Here is a 20053-nt window from a genome sequence, read left to right as displayed (position 1 = left end):
CGCCCCTCCAGCCCCCCCCCGCCCCTCCAGCTCCTGGCCCCCCAGCTCCCAGCCCTGCAGGCCCCCAGCCCCTTCAGCCCCCCCCCCGGCCTCCTAGCCCCCGGCCCCCCAGCTCCCGGCTCCCCAGGTCCCCAGTCCCCCAGCCCCTTCAGCCACCCCCTCGGTCCCCCAGCTCCCGGCTCCCCAGGTCCCCAGTCCTCCAGCCCCTTCAGCCCCCCCCGACCCCCCAGCCCCCCAGTCCCGCAGCCCCTCCAGCCCCTCCAGCCCCCACCCCCCGCCCCTCCAGCCCCTCCAGCCCCCACCCCTCCAGCCCCTCCAGCCCCCACCCCCCGCCCCTCCAGCCCCTCCAGCCCCCACCCCCCGCCCCTCCAGCCCCTCCAGCCCCCACCCCCCGCCCCTCCAGCCCGTCCAGCCCCCACCCCCCCGCCCCTCCAGCCCCCACCCCCCGCCCCTCCAGCCCCTCCAGCCCCTCCAGCCCCCGGCCCCCAGCCCCTGGGTGCTGCCAGCCCCGCGCGCCGCGGCCTGGGGCGAGGCGAGGAGTGACGTAATGCACGTTGCGGGCCGCGGGCCTCGGCGGGGGGCGGGGCGGGGGCGGGGCGGGGGCGGGGCGGCGCGTGACGGCGGGGGGGGGGGCGGCGCACGGGACCCGAGCACGCGCGGCCATTGGCTGCGTCCCCGCCCGGCTCCCCCGGCAGCCCCGCGCCCCGAGCCCGCGCCACGCCCCGCCGGCCCGGCCGCGTCTGCCATGGGCGTGGGGCCCGCCGTCCGCAGAGGGCGCCCCCGGGGCCGGGCCGCGTCCGCCGAGCCTGCGGCGTCCCGCGCCCGCCGCCCCTGAGCCGGCCGCCGAGCGTGCCCGCGCGGACCCCGGGAGCCGGGAGCCGGGAGCCGGGAGCCGGGAGCCGGACTCCGCTCGGTGCGGCGGGAGCGGCGGGAGCGGCGGCGGCCCAGCTCCCCGACCCCGACCCGGCCCGGGCGCCCCCCTCCCCTCCCCTCCCCTCCCCTCCCCTCCCCCCCCCCGCAGCCCTCGCGCCGCGGGGCCGGGCCCGGGCGTGTGCGGCCGCGGGGAGGATGCAGCCCGGCGCGCCCCGGTCCTCGGCCGCCTCCCGCGGGGGCTCCGCTGCGGCCCGGGCGCCGGGGGCCGCCGGCTGCTGAGCTCGCTGTCGCCGTCGCTGTCGCCGTCGCTGTCGCCGTCGCTGTCGCCGCAGCGGGCGGGTGCGGGGAGCGCGCCTGTGCGCAGGGCCCGGCCCGCAGCCCATTGTGCGCCGGCCCGCGGCGCCGGGACCATGTGGGTGAACCCCGAGGAGGTGCTGCTGGCCAACGCGCTCTGGGTCGCCGAGAGGGCCAACCCCTACTTCATCCTGCAGCGGAGGAAGGGGCACGCGGGCGACGGCGGCGGCGGCGGCGGGCTGGCAGGTAAGCACCTGCGCGCAGCCGGGGATGGGGGTACAGGGGGGCGGGGGGCGGGTAAGCACCTGCGCGCAGCCGGGGAGGGGGGTACAGGGGGGCGGGGGGCGGGTAAGCACCTGCGCGCAGCCGGGGAGGGGGGTACAGGGGGGCGGGGGGCGGGTAAGCACCTGCGCGCAGCCGGGGCAGCCGGGTAGCACTGCGCGCAGGGGGGGGGTACAGGGGGCCGGGGGGGCGGGTAAGCACCTGCGCGCAGCCGGGGAGGGGGGTACAGGGGGGCGGGGGGCGGGTAAGCACCTGCGCGCAGCCGGGGAGGGGGGTACAGGGGGGCGGGGGGCGGGTAAGCACCTGCGCGCAGCCGGGGATGGGGGTACAGGGGGCCGGGGGGGCGGGTAAGCACCTGCGCGCAGCCGGGGAGGGGGGTACAGGGGGGCGGGGGGCGGGTAAGCACCTGCGCGCAGCCCGGGGGTCGGGGTCGGGGGTCGAGGCGCTGCTGCGGGCTGGCGGGTAAGCACCTGCGCGCAGCCCGGGGAGGGGGGCGGGGGCCAGGGGGGCGGAGGCCGGGGCCGGAGGGCTGGCGGGTAAGCACCTGCGCGCAGCCCGGGGAGGGGACGGGGGTCAGGGGACGGGCTTGTAGGTAAGCACCTGCGTGCAGCCCGGGGGTCCGGGGCGCTGCTGCGGGCTGGCGGGTAGGCACCTGCGTGCATCCCGGGAGGGGCTGGGAGGGCCGGGCAGGGGGGCCCCGGGAGCGCTGCGGAGGCCCTGCGCTGCGGACAGCCGGGACGCCGCCCGGTCCCCCGGGGCTGCCCCACTTGGGCGCGGGGAAGGCGTCAGGAGCCCGGGTTTTTCCGGGGAAAAAGACGATTCGAGTCCGACGCCGTCGGGTGTGGGCCCTGGGGCACCGGGCGCCCCGCGGTGGGCGAGGTTGCCGCGTGGAGGTGTGTGGGGGGAGCATCCCTGGTGAATCGCACGCAGGGCCTCTGGGCCCCGCAGCCGGGTCCTTCAGGGGGACCGACCGCCTCGCGTGTGGGCGGCAGGTGCAGGACGCTTCACTTCCACTTCGCCCTCTTTACCGATCGCCGCGGGGCCGGGCACAAAATGCTCTTTTGTTTCCGGAGAAGCCATCAGTGAGGGGCTGCTGTGGGCACTTCCCGTATTGGCTGTGGCCCAAGACAATGCACAAGGATTTCTGTTGTTGCTGCACCTCATTAGACAGAGAAAAGCAAGTTATCTGGTTGCAAAAAGAATCAGCAGTATAGCTGCGTTTTCACTGTTTTAACTCACCGAGCGGGACCCCCCCCCCCAGGTATTATTCATAATGTGACTCTTGCTGAAACCATATGCCCTGTCGTTTCAGGATTATAGGATGAGGCTCGTCTCCCAAGTGGTGCCCTATTACAGGGGTCTTGGGTATTAACTTAGGAGTCTGCTAGCTGGGAAGTTGGCGATAATGCTGAACTCCTACCATACTAGAGGAATTGGACCTCCCCCCCCCCCCCCCCGCGTGGTGGTTAGAATGAGGAGAACTGGGATACTTTTTTTTTTTTTTTTTACAATAAAGTTAGCAGAAGAAACAGGAGACGTTTCTCCAGGAAAGAGACCAAACTGTATCAGCCTCTGGGAGCTGGCATGCCGGCTCTATTGTTGCTTTCAAAATGCTGTGCTGCGAACTAAAAATTTTGATGCGGTCCATATTTAATTATGATCAGAGTTTACAGACTGATTTTCCCAAGATGAAGATTCAAGTGACACAGTTGATGGCATGTATGGGTTTAAAGAACGTTGCTGGTGTCTCATACCGCCTGTAGCTAACCTGATTTTTCTACACTTTTTCTCTGCCACGGAAAAGAAGGCAATATGCGGAGCTCCAGACTCTGTTCTGGAAATTCTGATTAGTGGCCTAGAATCAGGATTTTCCAGTTCATTTTGTAGAAGTTGTCTAACTATACACACTAATGTGGAGCTTGCATATCTAATACTGGGATCAACCCAGATTGTCCCCCTCTTTAAGCCTAAAATAACAGTGTAAAGTAGGTAGTTTATTTGTATTAACAAAGGACATTTTCTTGTGTGGAGTTAACCGTCTCGTACTGTGTAACTACTAAGAAGTATAAGGAGTATTTATTTTCCAGAGTCATTTTCAATAGGTTATGAAAAATTCAGAGATACAGAGCCTTCTTTTCCTAGTTAATATTTTTATTATGTTCCTACTGACTCAGAGTTGTGACTAACCACAGTCCACCTGGAATCTCATTATTGATAGCTTACTTAAGAAGGATAAAGTTCTATCTTTTTAATTGCAAAATCATAGCTATTGCACTTATTGCTAGGATAATTGAAATCATTATCATGAGCAACAGTATTCCTGCCAGCAAAGGCTCTTTTCAGCTAAAAGAGCAAAAATGTCTGCTCTGATAGATTGGTACCACATTAAATGTAGCAGGAGCGTTTTAGGAATCCTTGTACTGTGTTGAGTATATTTTGATCCTAATGTGAGTTCCTTCATTTATTCGTTAACTTACGAAATCATTTAACAAGTGTTTGTTGGCAGTGTCTGGAGTGCCAGTGTCATGAAGCTCAGAGCCTTGTGGGAAAGACAAGTGTTGATAAAATAATCCTATAAATTAATATAAAATTTGCTGCTCCACAGGGTCCCAACAGAAACCAGAACCAAACCTAGTTCAAATGAAGCGAGTTGGTGAAAAGACACCTTGGATGGAGGCAGGGTTACTAGCACCAGTGAAAGGCCCAGTGGTGGGGCTGTTACCACCCCAGGCAGTTGGAATGATGTTACTGGAAGCCTCCAGAGCGGGAACCAGGAAGGAGGAGCGTGGGCCTCAGGAGAAGCAGCCTCCCCTAGGAACAGAGCACAGCAAAAAGGAAGTGGAGAGGACATGCCTGACCTCTCTCCTCCTGCCCTGCCAGTTTCTGCCACTGTCTTTTTTAAATATTTTATTTAAATTCAATTTGCCAACATACAGTACAACACCCAGTGCTCATCACATCACGTGCCCTCCTCAGTGCCCGTCATCCAGTTACCCTGCCCCCCCTCCCCTTCTGCAACCTTTGTTTCCCAGAGTTGGGAGTCTCTCATGGTTTGTCTTCCTCTCCAATTCCTGGCACCGCCGCCCCCCTCAGTTTCCCTCCTTTCCCTTATAGTCCCTTTCGCTATTTCTCATATTCCACATAGGAGTGAAACCATATGATAATTGTTTCTCCGATTGACTAACTTCACTCTGCATGATACCCTCCAGTTCCATCCACATCGTGTAAATGGTAGGTCTGCCACTGTCTTTCACGAGAAGCCAGCTGGACAGGATGCCCTGGTGATCTAGTCCCTAAGGATCAGCCTCCTGGGGATGGATCTGGGAGGTGGGAGCAAACTGAGAATGACCAGTCCTAACATCAAAATGAGAGGAAGATGTTGGGTACCCCACTCAGAGAAAGGGGGTGGGACTGTGGAATTTTCTGAAGAAGTGACATTTGACCTGAGCTGAAGAAAGAAAAAGATCAGCCCGTGAAGAGAGGAGGGAAGACTAAGTATTGGGCGTCAGGTGTTGGAGATTTTCTGGAAGATATCAGGACCTTCATATAATGTGCATTATCTGGGCCAGTGTACCATTGTCCACTCATTTAGTGGAGGATGATGATGAAATGATGAGTATGGGAAACCTGCTCAGTGGGAACTGGCCAGGAGTGCTCAGTGGTCCATACTGCTTGGTGAGATACTAGAAAAAGCTGTAAGAAATAATGGGTCACAGCGAAGATGCTTGCTTTTTCTTTTTTTTAAACAAATTAAGCTATTTACCTTCTTTTTTTTTTTTTTTTTTTTTTTTTTTGCTATTTCCTTTCTGATTCCAGGCAATATACATAAGAACTGAGGCAATGAAGTATTTTATTGTAGATGTATTCGACTTATTTTTTTTAGCCCCCTTTAACTGAAATTTCATACATATACAGAAAAGTACACAAAATAAAGATGCAGAGTACAGTGATTTATCACAAAATGATTTCTTGCAACTAATACCAGGATAATAAATAGAACATTGCCCCAGAAGCTCCTCCTTATAACCCACACCCAGTCACTACTCACCTTGTCCCAAAGGTAAACAAAACTATGTGTTTTTTTGGTATAACAGTTTGCTGCTTTTCTTTATAGTTTTTTTTTTTTTTTTTTTTTTTTTTTTTGGACAAAGAACATACCTCTAAACACAGTGTTTTGGTTTTGCCTGTTTTTTGAACAAGGAATGAATGTAATCAGTATGTATTCATGTGTTTGAATTCTTGGCTCAGTATTATGTTTGCGATATTTATGAATGTCGTTGCTTGCGGCTGTAGCTTATTTTTCTGTGCTGGACGGAAACCTATTACATGAGCATACCACAATCATTTGTTCCTATTAATCTGCTGTCTTGTTGGTGGACCTTGAGTGATCTGTCTTGAGGCACCCAAAGTAAGGTAGCTACGATCTTTATGGTGTGTGTTTCTGGTGCCGGTGGGCATATGTTTCCATTTGGTCTGTACCCAGGAGAGGAATTACTAGGTCATAGGTTATGTGTTCCATCAAGTTGAGCAAATAATACCCACCTGTTTTCCAGAGTAGTTGTACCAATATACTCCCACCAGCAGCATATGGGGCTTTCCTTTGCTCCACATCCTTGCCAACATCATCAGTCTTTGTAACTGTCGCCGTTCTGGGGTTTATGCCAGTATCACATTGTGGAATTCATGTGCTTTTTCCTAATGAGGTTGAGCACCTTTTCTTGTTAATTGGCTATCTGGAATATTCTGACATGCTTGTTCAAGTCTTTTGCCCACTTTTCAATTGGATCATTTGTCTTTTTTCTTACTGATTATAGTTTTTTTTAATATGTTAATATGTTTTTTTTAATAGTTCATAGTTGGTTATATGTGTAGCAGAGTCTTCATTCTGTGCTTGCCTGCCTGTTTACTCTCTTAAGGAGAGAGTGATTTCTCTCTTAATTTTAATGTCCAAATTCTTTATAGGTTCTGTTTCCCTTATGGTTAGTGTTTTATTGTGTCCTGTTCACTAAATCTTTCTTTTTTACTTTTTTTTTTAAGGATTTTATTTATTTATTCATGAGAGATGCACACAGAGAGAAAGGCAGAGGCAGAGGGAGAAGCAGGTTCCCTGCAGGGAGCCCGAAGTGGGACTCGATCCCGGGACTCCAGGATCACGCCCTGGGCCAGAGGCAGACGCCCCCCAGATGTCCCCAAAAAGTCTTTTTCTAAATGGAGGTTATAAATGCATTATCTTTTAGAAACTTTCCAGTTTGAACCCCCAAATTTATATTTACAATTCATTGGGGATTCATTTTTGCATATTGTGTGTGAGATAGGGGTCAAGTTTTATTTCTTAAAAATGTGTGTGGACATCCAGTTGCCCCAGCATGCCCCAAACTTATTGCTAAGTCTGTTCTGTTGTTGCTGCTCTGTAGGACTACCTTGGTCATAAATCAAGTGCCCAAATGTATGACAATTGATTTGTTTGAGCACTCTAGTCTGTTCCTTTTGTTTGTTAGAATATTCTTGCACCAGTTCCACACTGTAGTTTTATACGAAGAGTTTACATTCATTTGATCAAGTGCTCTTAATTTTTTTTTCTTGAAGAGTTTCTTGGCTATCTTTTGTTTTTATGTTGACACAGCATTTTAGAGTCAACTTCTTAAACTTCCACCAAAACAAAACCACAGCAGCAACAGAGACTTAAACTGTTGGGATTTTTTTTTTAATTGCAATTGCATGGAGTCTGTAAATAAATTTGGGCAAAATTGATACCTTTATAGTATCAAGCTTTCTGGTCCATGAACATGGTATGTTCCTCTATTTATTTAGATCTTTAACATTTCTCTCAATGATGTTTCAGAGTTTTCTGTGTAGAGGGTTTACACATATTTTATTAGATTTATTCATAGATATTTCATGTTTTTCACTCTACTGTATATTGTGCCTTTGGAATTTCATTTTCTAGGGCGCCGGGGGTCTTCTGGGTGGCTTAGTCAGTTGGGCATTGACTCTTGGTTTTGGCTCAGGTCATGAATGGCTCAGGGTCATGGGATCAAGCCCCACATGAGGATCTGTGCTCAGCGCCAAGTCTGCTTGACTTTCTCCCTCTGCTCCTTGCCCTGTTTTTTCTCTAAAATACAATCTTCAGAAAAAGGAAATAAATATCTATGTATCTGGGTGGCTTAGTTGCTTGGGATTCTAATTTTTTATCTCAGTTCAGGTCTTGATCTCAGGGGTGTGAGTTCAAGCCCCATATTGGGCTCCACACTGGGTGTGGAGCCTACTTAAAAAAAATCCCTCTAAAATTTCATTTTCTAATCCTTTTTTGCTGACCTCTGGAAATATGGTGGTTGTTTTTTTATATTGACCTTGTATCCAGGCTCCCCCACTTGCTAATCTTTTATGTGGGAATTTTGTATCCTTATACATTTGTAGAATTAGATTGTACTTTTTCTTTTTCACAACATCATTGTTATCAAGATTATAGTGGCCTTAAAAACTAAGTTGGAGAGGGGTGCCTAGGTGGTGCAGTTGGTTAAGCATCTGATTATTGGTTTTGGCTCAGGTTGTGATCTTTGGTAGTGAGATCCAGCCCTGCCTGGAGCTCTGCACTCAGGCAGCTTGAGACTCTCTCCCTCTCCCTTTGCCCCTCCCCACTGTGCTCTCCTCTCTCTCTCTCTCTCAAATAAATAAATAAATCTTTTTTTAAAAAAAAGTAAGCTGGAGACAGCTCACTCTGTTTAATTTTCTAGTAGAGTTTGTGTGACAGCAGTATTATTTCATCCTGACGTGTTTGGCAAAAATCATGGGTAAGGAAGTCCAGCCTTGAACTTTTATTCATGGGTTTGTTGAATGGTATGACAACTACTCAAATAATTTAAAATTTTCTTTTATTGTCAGTCTTATAAGCTGTTTTTAAGATTTATATGTTTTATCTAGATTTTCATATTTTGGCATAAATTAGTTAATATTCTTATTTTTAATATCTGTAGGATGTACAGTGATATATTTTAGATGCATCTTTTGTAAGTAACAGAGTTGATTTCTTTTCCTAGTCCAGCTTAAATTTTTGCCTCCTGATTAGATTATTTAGTCAATGTATGTGTGACTTGGGTTTAACTCTACTATATTAAGTGCTTTTTTCTTTTTTTCCTATCTGTTCTATTTTTAATTTTTTCTTGCCTCTTGGTAGGTTTTGGGATTTTTTTAAATTACATTTTCAAGCCTCTATTAGAAGTTTTATATTCATTTCACCATTCTTTTAGTGGTTACTCTGGAGATTATAATGCATTTTTGATATATTAAAGTATATTGTTCATAGGTACTTTGATTTTATTTAATTTTTAAAATTGCTATTTTAAAAAAAATTGCCACTTTAAATTTTTTCCTAGACAACACAAGGAACTTGGAATACTTTAACTCCATTTACCACCACCCCCACCCCAATTTGTATAGCATTGTTTTCGTATATTTTGAGTCTTACATTTCAACGTGAAAATATAATTATTACTAATTTTAAAGGTCTGTATTCATTTGCATTTCCACATATGTTTGTAGTTTTTGTTATACTTCTTCCATTTCTGTACTTTTTTGGAATCATTTTTCTATTGACTGGAAAAAAAGTCCTTTTCGGTTTCCCTTAGAGACTTCTGAGAAGTTTTTTATTATTTTTTATTTTTTTATTTTTAAAGATTTTATTTATTTATTCATGAGACACACACACACACACACAGAGAGAGAGAGAGAGAGAGAGAGAGAGAGAGAGGCAGAGACACAGCCAGAGGGAGAAGCAGGCTCCATGCAAGGAGCCCAATGTGGGACTCGATCCCAGGCCTCCAGGATCACACCCTGGGCTGCAGGCAGCGCTATACCACTGCGCCACCAGGGCTGCCCGAAGTTTTGTTTTTAATGTCTGAAAATGTATTCTGTTTTCATTCTTGAAGGATATTATTGTTTTGAATGGTTGGCAGTTCATTTTTTTTTGTAAGCATGGTTAAGTATTCTTCTATTGTCTAATGATTTTCCTTTTTTTTTTTTTTTAGGAGTTAACAGTCACTCTGAATTATTCCTTGGTAGATAATACATCTTTTTCTCCAGCCACTTTTAAGGTTTTTTTCTTTGAGTTTGGTTTTCTGCAAGTTTATTTTACTTAAGTTCAGTTAATTAACATAGCATATTACTAGTTTCAGAAGTAGAGTTCAGTGATTCATCAGTTGCATATAACACCCAGTGCTCATCACATCATGCTCATCAGCCCATTTATTCCATCCCCCCGCCCACCTCCCCTCCAGCAACCCTCAGAGTTTTCTGCAGTTTTATTATGATCCAGCTATTTGTGGATTTTTAAAAATCTTGCTGGGTGTAGGAGGACTCCTTTCATTGGTTTTGTAAGCTTTTCATCCATTGTCTCTCCAAATACTGCTTTTCTCTCATTCTTTTCATCTTTCTTTCTGGCACACCCATTATATGTATATTAGATCTTTTCATTTTATCTTCTATGTCTGTTAACCTTCTGATTTTCTTTTTTTTTTTAAGATTTTATTTATTCATGAGAGACACACAGAGAGAAGGCAGAGACACAGGCAGAGGGAGAAGCAGGCTCCACACAGGGAGCCCCACGTGGGACTTGATCCCGGGTCTCCAGGATCAGGCTCTGGGCTGAAGGCAGGTGCTAAACCGCTGAGCCACCTGGGCTGCCCCAACCTTCTGATTTTCACTTGCTTTATTTTGGTTATTTTCTTTTGGTCTATTTTTTTTTAAGATTTTATTTATTTATTCATGAGAGACACAGAGAGAAAGAGAGTCACAGAGACACAGGCAAAGGGAGAAACAGGCTCCCTGTAGGGAGCCGGATGTGGGACTTGATCCCAAGACTCCAGGTTCACACCCCAGCTGAAGGCAGATGCCCAACTGCTGAGCCACCCAGGCGTCCCTTGGTCTATGTTCTAATTTACCATCTCTTTACCTGTTTTTAGTCTGTTCACCTACCCATTCTGCATTACTTTTTCAATTCTAAAATTCTCATTTGGCTCATTTTTATAAATTCCAGTTATATATCAAAACTCTGAATATTTAGAAAAAAAAAAAACTATCTTGAGAGGCACCTGGGTGGCCCAGTCAGTTGAGCATCGGAATCTTGGTTTCAGCTGGGGTCATGATCTCAGGGTTATAAGATGACCCGGTGTCTAGCTCTGTGCTCAGCAGGGAGTCTGATTAAGAGTCCCTTCCCTTCTGCCTCTCCTCCTCCCCCTGCTCTTGCGCGCTCTCTCTCTCTCTCCCAAATCTTTTTTTTTTTTAAAGATTTTATTTATTTATTCATGAGAGACACAGAGAAAGAAGCAGAGACACAAGCAGAGGGAGAAGCAGGCTCCATTGCAGGAGCCCGATCCTGGGACTCCAGGATCACACCCTGGGCCAAAAGCAGGTGCTAAACCGCTGAGCCACCCAGGGATCCCCTGTCTCAAATAAATCTTAAAGAAAACCTATTTGGAGCATGGCTAGCATAGTTATTTTACAGTCTCTGTTCTCTCCCATATCCCAAAGCCCAAGTGGATTTATGCTGTTGTCTCTTATTTCTCCCAGTTTTCATTCATGTTGTAGTGTCATCCTGTATACCTGGCTACTTTTGATTACGTACTGGACATTGTACTTCTACTTTGCAGAAGTAATGTGAAGTGGAAGGTGATTGATGTAAGAGAATTTTTTTCCTGCCACTTGCAAATCAAAATCCTTTTAGTTTTAGGTATTTATATATTTCAAAACTGAGCTCTAACAGAGGTGATTTTGCCTGCCTAGGATGCACACTTTTGATTAGGTTGTACGTCTTGCAGGTCCCAAGGCAAAGAAAGGGAAGCATCATTGGCTTTTCTTACCTCTTTGGTGTCTCTGATTCTGTTAAAAGTACATCCAGATTTTCAGCCACTTAGCAGCTCCTCTTGAAGAGGCAAATGCCTCCCAACATAATAGCTGTCCCATATGTAGGGCTCTTCTCTTTGAAATGCTTTCCTAAGTGAAGTAATTTTTCTTTTTTAATTCTTTGATACTTCAAAGTATATTTTATCTCTTTTATAATAATAGTTGTCCTTAATAGCAAATTACCTTGTGTGCCATTATAAGGTGGCTGCTATTATTATTATTACTTTTTAAAGGTTTTATTTTTTATTTATTTTTAAATTATTTTTTTATTTATTCATGAGAGAGAGAGGCAGAGACATAGGCAGAGGGAGAAGCAGGCTCCCTTTGGGAAGCCTGATGTGGGACTTGATCCCAGGACCCCAGGATCACACCCTGAACTAAAGGCAGCTGCTCAACCACTGAGCTACCCAGGGGCCCATGTAGCTGCTATTATTATTCCCATTTTATAGAAAAAGAAAGTGAGGTGTAAGAGAGGTTGTGTGACTTGCCATGGGTCACAGCTAATAAGTTAAAGACCTATTAGATTTTTGTATTTATTTTTGCAAGACTAATTATAATGGAGTGGACTAACCTTATTTTCTTTACTGTCCTTCTTGAGAATTCAATAACAACTATTGACTCTGCAGAAAAATGAAAACACCCCCAAAATTTCCATGCAATTTCAGGAGCTGCATGGATCGCAAGTGAATTAGAACATAGGTGCATCAAGTTAGAGGACATCACCAAGAGATCAAGACAGTTTCTCGTTACGCCAAATCACAAGTGTAGCATCCGCTGTAAGCTGTCCTGTCAGAAATGTGTTTGAGTGTCAGCTCTTCGGAGTCCTGAACTTTATAAAGATCTACAGGAGGGAAAAGGCAAGATTCTTTTGCTGAGCCATTGCTTCCTAACCTCGTGATCAAACCTGTGTGAATAAATTTGGGAGAACCGGGAACATAGGCATGGACATGATCCCGGGGAAGATGAAGGCCCTCAGATTGTTTTCATCTGAGAGTCAGCCCCGGACTGTCCAGGAGTTGGGACTTCTTTGACCACACGGAGACCTTCGCAACTAGGGACCTGCCCCACTTGCTTACTGGTAGAGAAAACCAGGCTGTCACCTGAAAACCCGTCTCTTTGACATAGATATTATTTTGAGCTGAAAGCAATTAGGAAATAGTAAACTTGGAAAAAGCTCTCACTTTTCTGCCTAAAGGCAGAAAATAAAATCTCCTTTTCCTGGAGGCAGACTCTTATCAGCCCACAGAGGCACCAGAGGAATTTGTAAACAAACCTTATTGAACAAATCCTTATCTTCTATCTACCTCTGGTTGGATTACTCCTTGCCCAAACCCCTAGGTCTTGTCAATCTTTTACAAAGTATTGCTTCTTTGACCAAAAGGTCTAAAAGTTTCCTGCTCCCGGCCACTTCTGTTTCTCTTTTCTTTTGTGAAGGCTCCCCTCTACATGTACAAATTCAGTAAAATTTGTACATTTTTCTCCTGTTACCTTCGTCAGTTTAATTTTCAGACCCAGCCAGGGATCCTAAGAGAGTCAAGGAAAATTTTTCCTCCCCTGCATGAGCACAGAACTCCCAGTGGAGAGAGAAGTAACAAAGCAATGCCCTTAAAGCCCTCACCAGGTAACAGGTGCCTGCTTTTAGGGTAAATGCTTCCATCTTGCTAATTTGTAAGTAACTGTATCAACAAAGTTGCTTCTAGTTGCGCTTAGCAGTAAAAGTTATTCTTTGTGTGTTAATTATATGTAAAAACAAGCAAAATTCGGGGAGCCTGGGTGGCTTAGCGGTTTAGCACCTGCCTTTGGCCCAGGGCATGATCCTGGAGACCTGGGATCTAGTCCTACGTCAGGCTCCCTGCATGGAGCCTGCTTCTCCCTCTGCCTGTGTCTCTGCCTCTCAAGAATAAATAAATAAAAATCTTAAAAAAAAAAAACAAGCAAAATTCATGTTGGTTCCTAATGAAGTTTAATGTCATAACTGGTGATTCTGTGTTGGGTTGGGCGGTCCTCCCCAGCTGTGTATGGAGTTGGCTCATAATACATAATAAGCAAGTGCTTCCAGCAAGACGCATGATTAGGTAAAAGCAGATATTGCCTGCTTGTTCCAAGAATTCTTTCCCCTCTGCTTGTTATTGTGAACTTGAAGAGAACTTCCTTCACAGAATGATTTAATCGCCCATTCTGATTTGTCTTGAGACTTTACCTTATTCTACAAAGAAGCTGAAGAGTGAATGCGTATAATCTGTGTAGGATTTGGGGTGGCTCTCTGGGTCTTCTGGATTTTTTTTTAAGATCTTATTTATTCATGAGAGACACACACACAGAGAGAGGCAGAGACACAGGCAGGCAGAGGGAGAAGCAGGCTCCACACAGGGAGCCCGACATGGGACTCAATCCCAGGTTTCCAGGATCACGCCCTGGGCCAAAGGCGGCAACCTCTGAGCCACCTGGGCTGCCTGGTCTTCTGGATTTTTATAAACTGGTCTGTAAAGCACAGGAAGCCTAAGGAGCCATTCACAGATGATGGCGCATCACTGTTCCACCTTTGCGGCTGAGCCACAGGAAGGTGTCAGGAGGCAGCTGATCTGATTCACACCCGTGTGCGAGCCACTCTACAGTCTGCAGTTTACAGACACTGCAGTTTTCAAAGGGTGCCGTCAAAGCAGATGGAGAACTGTCTGGTGTTTAGGCAGCTTAAAACAGTTAAGTCCTATTCAGGGCTTTGGGAAGATGGTAATTTTTCTTAAAGGTGATTTTTGATCGGCAACTTTATTATTTTTTAAAATTTCAGTCGTGAGAGACAGAGAGGCAGAGACACAGGTGGAGGGAGAAGCAGGCTCCCTGCAGGGAGCCCGATGTGGGGCTCGATCCCAGGACCCTGGGGTCATGCCCTGGGCCGAAGGCAGCCGCTCAACCGCTGAGCCCCCCAGGCACCCCATGATCGGCAACTTTAAATTGTTTCTACACCCCTGTCTTTTTTCCCCCTTCCGTCCCTCCCTCCTGCTCCCTCTTCCCTTCAGGGCCAGGCCTGTTTTGAAAGCTCTGCCCAGAAACCTCGTCCTCTCTCCTCTGTGTTTCCTCCTCCTCTCCTCGCACAAATGATTCTCTCTGACAGTGGCAAGTGGCACTTCTAAGGAGACTGGGGTAGGAGGCAGAGGGGCCACCTTCTCTCTTTATATGTATACGTGGTTATTAGTCCATCTGAGTTTATCATTTGGAAACATGGGCTCTAACCATTACCCCAGAGAATGATGACGTCCTTAACCCACTTGTACCGTTTCTTTGTTTTCCTTTCCCGCCCAGTGTATGTTCTAGAGAGCTCAGAGGATAGGCCAGTCATTTTTAAAAGATGCTCTAAAATTGCTATTAGTGGGATGCCTGGAGGGCTCAGGGCTTGAGCCCCTGCCTCCGGCCCAGGTCATGGCCCTGGAGTCCTGGGATCGAGTCCTGCATCCGGTCCCCGCAGGGAGCCTGCTTCTCCCTCTGCCTGGGTCTCTGCCTTTCTCTCTCTGTGTGTGTCTCTCAGGAATAAATAAATAAATCTTAAAATTGCTACTAGCTTCCAGATTTCTTCAAATCTCCGTTCCCACTTTAGCTGTTAGGTGATTTACTCGCCCTTCAAGAGACCTGGGCTTCTAGCGTCGGATCCGTTCTAGAGATCCATTCGGGCTGCCTCGGGGACTCTCCTTTGGAGATCTGGGTTAGAAAGCGACCTCCAGGTGAATCAACTCTCCCACCTTCTGTGCGGGTCCTAGGAGCTCAAGGCGAGGCCAGTGACTGTCTTAGTCCAAGAGCTGATGTCTGTGAAACACTCCCCCTCTCAGCTGCATTTTTCTCTTTCTTTCTTTCTTTCTTTCTTTCTTTCTTTCTTTCTTTCTTTCTTTCTTTCTTTCTGAGACAAAGAAAGAATGGGTGGGAGGAGGGGCAGAGGAGAAGCAGACTCCCAGAGGAGCAGGGAGCCCGAAGTGGAGCTCAGTCCCAGCACCCTGGGATTGTGACCCGAGCTGAAGGCAGAACTTAAGCCCCTGGGCCCCGGGCGCGCTCAGCTGCACTGTGCTGAGGCTTGCGGCAGGCGCTGCTCCGGGGAAGGTCAGCACCGCATGACCCCCTGTGTACACTCTGAACAGCAGAAAAGGGAACTCTGTTGACCTCATTAAGTTATTTAGTAGATTACCTGCATGTAATACTTCTTAGTAAGGAAAATGATTACATTTCAATAGTGCCAAATAATTTCTAAGATCTCTGTGTTAACCTAGGAGCCAAGGTGGTCTTTAATAAGAATAAGCAATACTCAACAGACCTAATATGGACTCTTTAATTAAAGCATAAAAAAGAAGAAATCATTAATTCCTTTTTTTAATAATAAATTTATTTTTTATTGGTGTTCAATTTGCCAACATACAGAATAACACCCAGTGCTCATCCCGTCAAGTGCCCCCCTCAGTGCCCGTCACCCATTAATTTCTTTACTGTCTTTCACTCCATGGCATTTTTTAACATTTACATGTCTATTGCTTTAGCAAATAATAGAAAATACACTGTTTCTAAAAGCATCTTTGTAATAAAATTTCAGATCTATGTGGTCCAAAGCTAAATTTCAGAGCATTGTTACTGTGGTCATATTTTTAAATTAACATTTGATTACGTATATTTTTTATTAATTTTACAAATGTCATAAGGTATAAAGGCAGAGGAGCTGACATTTGCTGAAATCCTTCTGTGGTTCAGGCATTCTGCTGAGGACTTATCATATGTCACAAATTTGATCTTCATAACAAACCCTGTAGGTTAGGTGCTCCCTCTATTATAGATGAGGAAACTGAATGGTTCGAGAAGTAAGATACTTGAGGAGGCCCTGCTTCTAACAGAGCTTGGGTTTGTACTTGAGTTTGATTGAATTTGGAAAGGGAGAGGGACGCCTGGTTGGCTCAGCAGTTGAGCATCTGCCTTTGGCCCAGGGCGTGACCCCGGGGTCCCGGGATTGAGTCCCACATCGGGCTCCCTGCATGGAGCCTGCTTCTCCCTCTGCCTGTGTCTCTGCCTCTCTTTCTGTGTCTCATGAATAAATTTAAAAAAAATAAAAAACCTTTAAAAAAAGAGAGAGAGGAAGAAGTAATCGGAAAGCTAAAGGAAACTGGGGCAAATTGAGCCACAGTCTTAGGGATGCAGTGTTGGGGCACCTGGGTAGCACAGTCAGTTGAGCAGCTGTCTTCAGCTCAGGGCATGATCCTAGGGTCCTGGGATCGAGTCCTGTGTCGGGCTCCCTAGAGAGCCTGCTTCTTCCTCTACCTGCACCCCCTTCCCCTGCTGGTGCTAAATAAAATCTCTGTTAAAAAAGAAAGAAGAAAGAAAGAAAGAAAAGAAAGAAAGAAAGAAAGAAAGAAAGAAAGAAAGAAAGAAAGAAAGAAAGAAAGAAAGAAGAAAGAAAGAAAGAAGAAAGAAGAAAGAAAGAAAGAAAAAGGAAAGAAAAGCAGTCTGCGGTGTGGAAATGAAGGGAATAGGCAGGGCAAGGCCACACCTTGGGGTTGTGACATTGTCGACTAGCAGCTGTTGTGGTTTGCATGTACATGCCTGTGCGCCAGGGTAGAAATCCGAACACCATCTCTGGATTTTCCTAAAAGGGTTTCCAAACTTTTCCCATTTCCAGTTTTCTAGTAAGCTGTCTTTGGGCCCACAATATGGAGTCATTCCAATCAAGAAGCATTGACCCTTTGGGTGGAGGACAGACAAGGAAAAAAATGAATATTACATAAAGAAGACCAAAATCCATGTTTTTGTGAATGAGGTCTGTTTCAAAAAATTTATGGCCACCAAGGAGGAAAAGTGTAAACTTGACATACAGTATTGATTTTTTTTTAGTAATGTAATTTATGTCAAACATCATAAAGATTTTACTTAGTGTCTACTTTTCTCTTTGTGGATATAAAAATATAAGTATTTTATAGGATCATACTCCTCAAACTTTTTTTCTTTTAGAAAAATTTAAGCTGGTGGGGATTTCAGAAGGTCCTTGAATAGCCCGAAATCATTTACAAGACTTATGGAATTCATTAGGAGTGTGTACTTTTCTGGAACTGAGGCTCCACCACTTCCATTAGCTACTTAAAGTGGATTGTGAATCAAATACATGAAGAGCCCGAGACCCTAGAGTCTTACCTTTCTCAATTCTGATTTTTCCACCAGAGCAGTTTTCAGAAATTTATTGTTGTTGCTTGTACCAGGATTACTGTGAATTGTAATAAGTCTTACCCATTTCCAGGTAATCCTGTTGCTGTCTGTTGTTTAAACAACAGCAGCTCATCACTGTCTTTGAATACAGTGATAAAAATGCTGGTGCTGCTTTTACTCTCACCCTAATACCCAGCCGTGGGACGGTTCCCCTGCAGTTTCTTCTGCTGGGGAAGACCCCAGGGTGTGCGCATGTGTGCGTAGGGACAGGGAAGGGTGCAGACAGGGAAGGAGCTGGCCCTTCCCTCCCCTGGGGATGCTCTTCTCAGGCGGCTGTGCTCGGGATGCTCTGTGATGTGAAGCAGCTCTAACGGGTAACTCTGGCGTTTGTCCCTTATTCATTCTCCTTCTCTGTGGGAGACTGGAGGGAGGAACCGGGTCTGAATACAAGCAGTGAGTTGACAATTCCCTTCTGCTCTCTACAGTTCAGCTATCGGCCTGTCATTGTGCAAGTCCGAGCAGATGGCATGGCGAATCACTACAGAGCATGTGCTCCACCTCATTCACTGCCAGAAGGCGCATCCTCAGCCTAAGAACTGCAGGCTCCGCTTTCTTCCTATTCTCCACTTTGCAGCTGGACCACCTCTTGTCCCTCTGTCCCGGCCTGAGATTACTGCCTGAGTGTAACCTGTGGTCTTTAGGGGGAGGGCGCCGTCTGCCCTCCGACTTGAACCACTTATCTGTTCTTACCTGTTTATCCGAGAGCCCACTGTCCCCTTCTTCCTCACTCTGTCCCCGATAAAAGCCAATTTTCCCCTCTTCTGACAGCCCCGTCTTCATGGCAGATTCCATGGAGTCTTTGCAGTCTTTTCATTTTATTTTTGAAAAGATTCATAAATGTATGGGCTCTTCTTTTTGGAGTCCTGCTAATTTTGCCCCTATGATGCCAATTTCAGGATATGTTTGATCAAGCAAATACTCTATGGCTTTTTCACAATCTAAATAACTTAGGTTGTACTCTTGGTAGAAATATCTATAATGTGTTGTGATTTGTCTCCCCTTTCTTAGTGCCGATAGAAACTTTGGGTAGTAGAGGACACTTCCTTACCCCTTTGCCTTTTGTGGACATTGCAGTTTGTTACTGGGACTGTGTACAATTGGATGTTAGGGATGTACTAAACTCTTAGCATGTGTGCTCTTAAAAGCCACTTGCAGGTTTCTATTTCTGTTGTGCTTATAACCCACATTTTTTTTATAACCCACATTTTTAAGGTTTAGATGAAGAGCACATGGATTTTCCAAGCCCCTAGCTGAATACTTTCTTTTCCTTGTTCTTATTCACCAACTAGATCTTTGTCTTAAAGGATCCATAATGCTTATACACAGTGGGGGAGAGAGTATTTTCAAAAAGCAAATGGGGATAGTCATCTCCACAAGGGCCTTGGAAATGCCCTTCAAATAGAATATAAATGTCAGAGGAAATATCTGTTCTTCTTTGAGATTGTTTACGGCAGATAGAGCTTGATGAAAAGAAATTCTTATTTATCTTTCATTGTAAATTACATTTGTAGTGAAAGAACTTAACCTATTGTGGTGGTTGCTTTCTTAAAGGGATTTCTAGAATGGGAGGAGACCCAGCAATGCTGTCTCTTAAAGTATGACCACGATTCTTAACTTCTTTGGGACTGTTCTCCATCTGAAAATGGAGATGGTTCCCCCTAACCACCTCACATGTTCATTGTGAGGGTCAAATGAGGTACTGAATGTACTTTGGAAGCTGAAAGCATCAATCAGGTTTAATATGGTATCAGGATTTTGTATTTCCAAAGAAGTCCTCTCTTACCAAAGGATCCTCCATCTCCTCAGCCAAATCAGGGCCAGCTGCAGTGGCCGGACTTACAGATCCACTGTGGGGCCACTGGCTCGGTGGCAGCAAGCTCCCAGGAAAAACAGTGCGTAAATAAGACGGACTTGCCCAAAGGAGTAGACGTCCATTAGTAAGAAGGAGGGAAGGGGAGGGAAGGGAGGGAGGGAGGAAGGAAGAGGAGGAAGGAAGGGAAGGGGGGAGGGAGGAAAGGAAGGGGAGGGAGGAAGGAAGAGAAGGAAGGGAGGGAGGAAGGAAGAGAGGGAAGGGGGGAAAGGAAAAGAAAAGAAAAATGTTTGGTTTCAGTAACCAGGATGGCCAATTGTCAGGATATGTATTTTGTAAATCTAAGTGAACCTGACTGTTTCTTAATTTCGTTGGGAGTAGATGACATGTTATTTTTTACATCACACACACACAAACAGTTCCGTGTTCCTCGTTATGATTTCATTCTGGGACAATCACAGCAGGAAATGGGGAGGAAGCCTGCCCACCTGTTCTCGGGCAGCCCTCTGTCCAGGTTGCCAGGCTCCCAGGTACAGTTGGGAAGAATCTGGGTTCATGGAAATGAGTGTGTGAACGCACATGTTAAGAATTTGATGTTGTGTCGTTTAAAGTTGTTGGGTGGTTTGTTGATTTTTAACAGGGAAGATGAAGATCCGGGCAGTAAGAAGGACT

The 20053-nt window shown here is 46.7% G+C and overlaps 1 protein-coding gene across 1 annotated transcript in view; it reads left to right on the top strand.

Annotated features, from left to right (window-relative positions):
* Positions 1 to 1172: 1172 nt before the first annotated feature.
* TBC1D9 (TBC1 domain family member 9) overlaps positions 1173 to 20053 on the top strand; it is a 114371-nt gene continuing 95490 nt past the window's right edge. The window contains exon 1 of the mRNA XM_055316983.1: positions 1173 to 1413. Coding sequence (XP_055172958.1) covers positions 1284 to 1413 — 130 coding nt within the window. The 5' untranslated portion in view covers positions 1173 to 1283. The remainder of the gene's footprint in view (positions 1414 to 20053) is intronic.

Source organism: Nyctereutes procyonoides, unplaced genomic scaffold (genome assembly GCF_905146905.1).
Source record: "Nyctereutes procyonoides isolate TBG_1078 unplaced genomic scaffold, NYPRO_anot_genome, whole genome shotgun sequence".
Taxonomy (NCBI): domain Eukaryota; kingdom Metazoa; phylum Chordata; class Mammalia; order Carnivora; family Canidae; genus Nyctereutes; species Nyctereutes procyonoides.
This window is presented reverse-complemented; position numbering and strand designations above follow the sequence as displayed.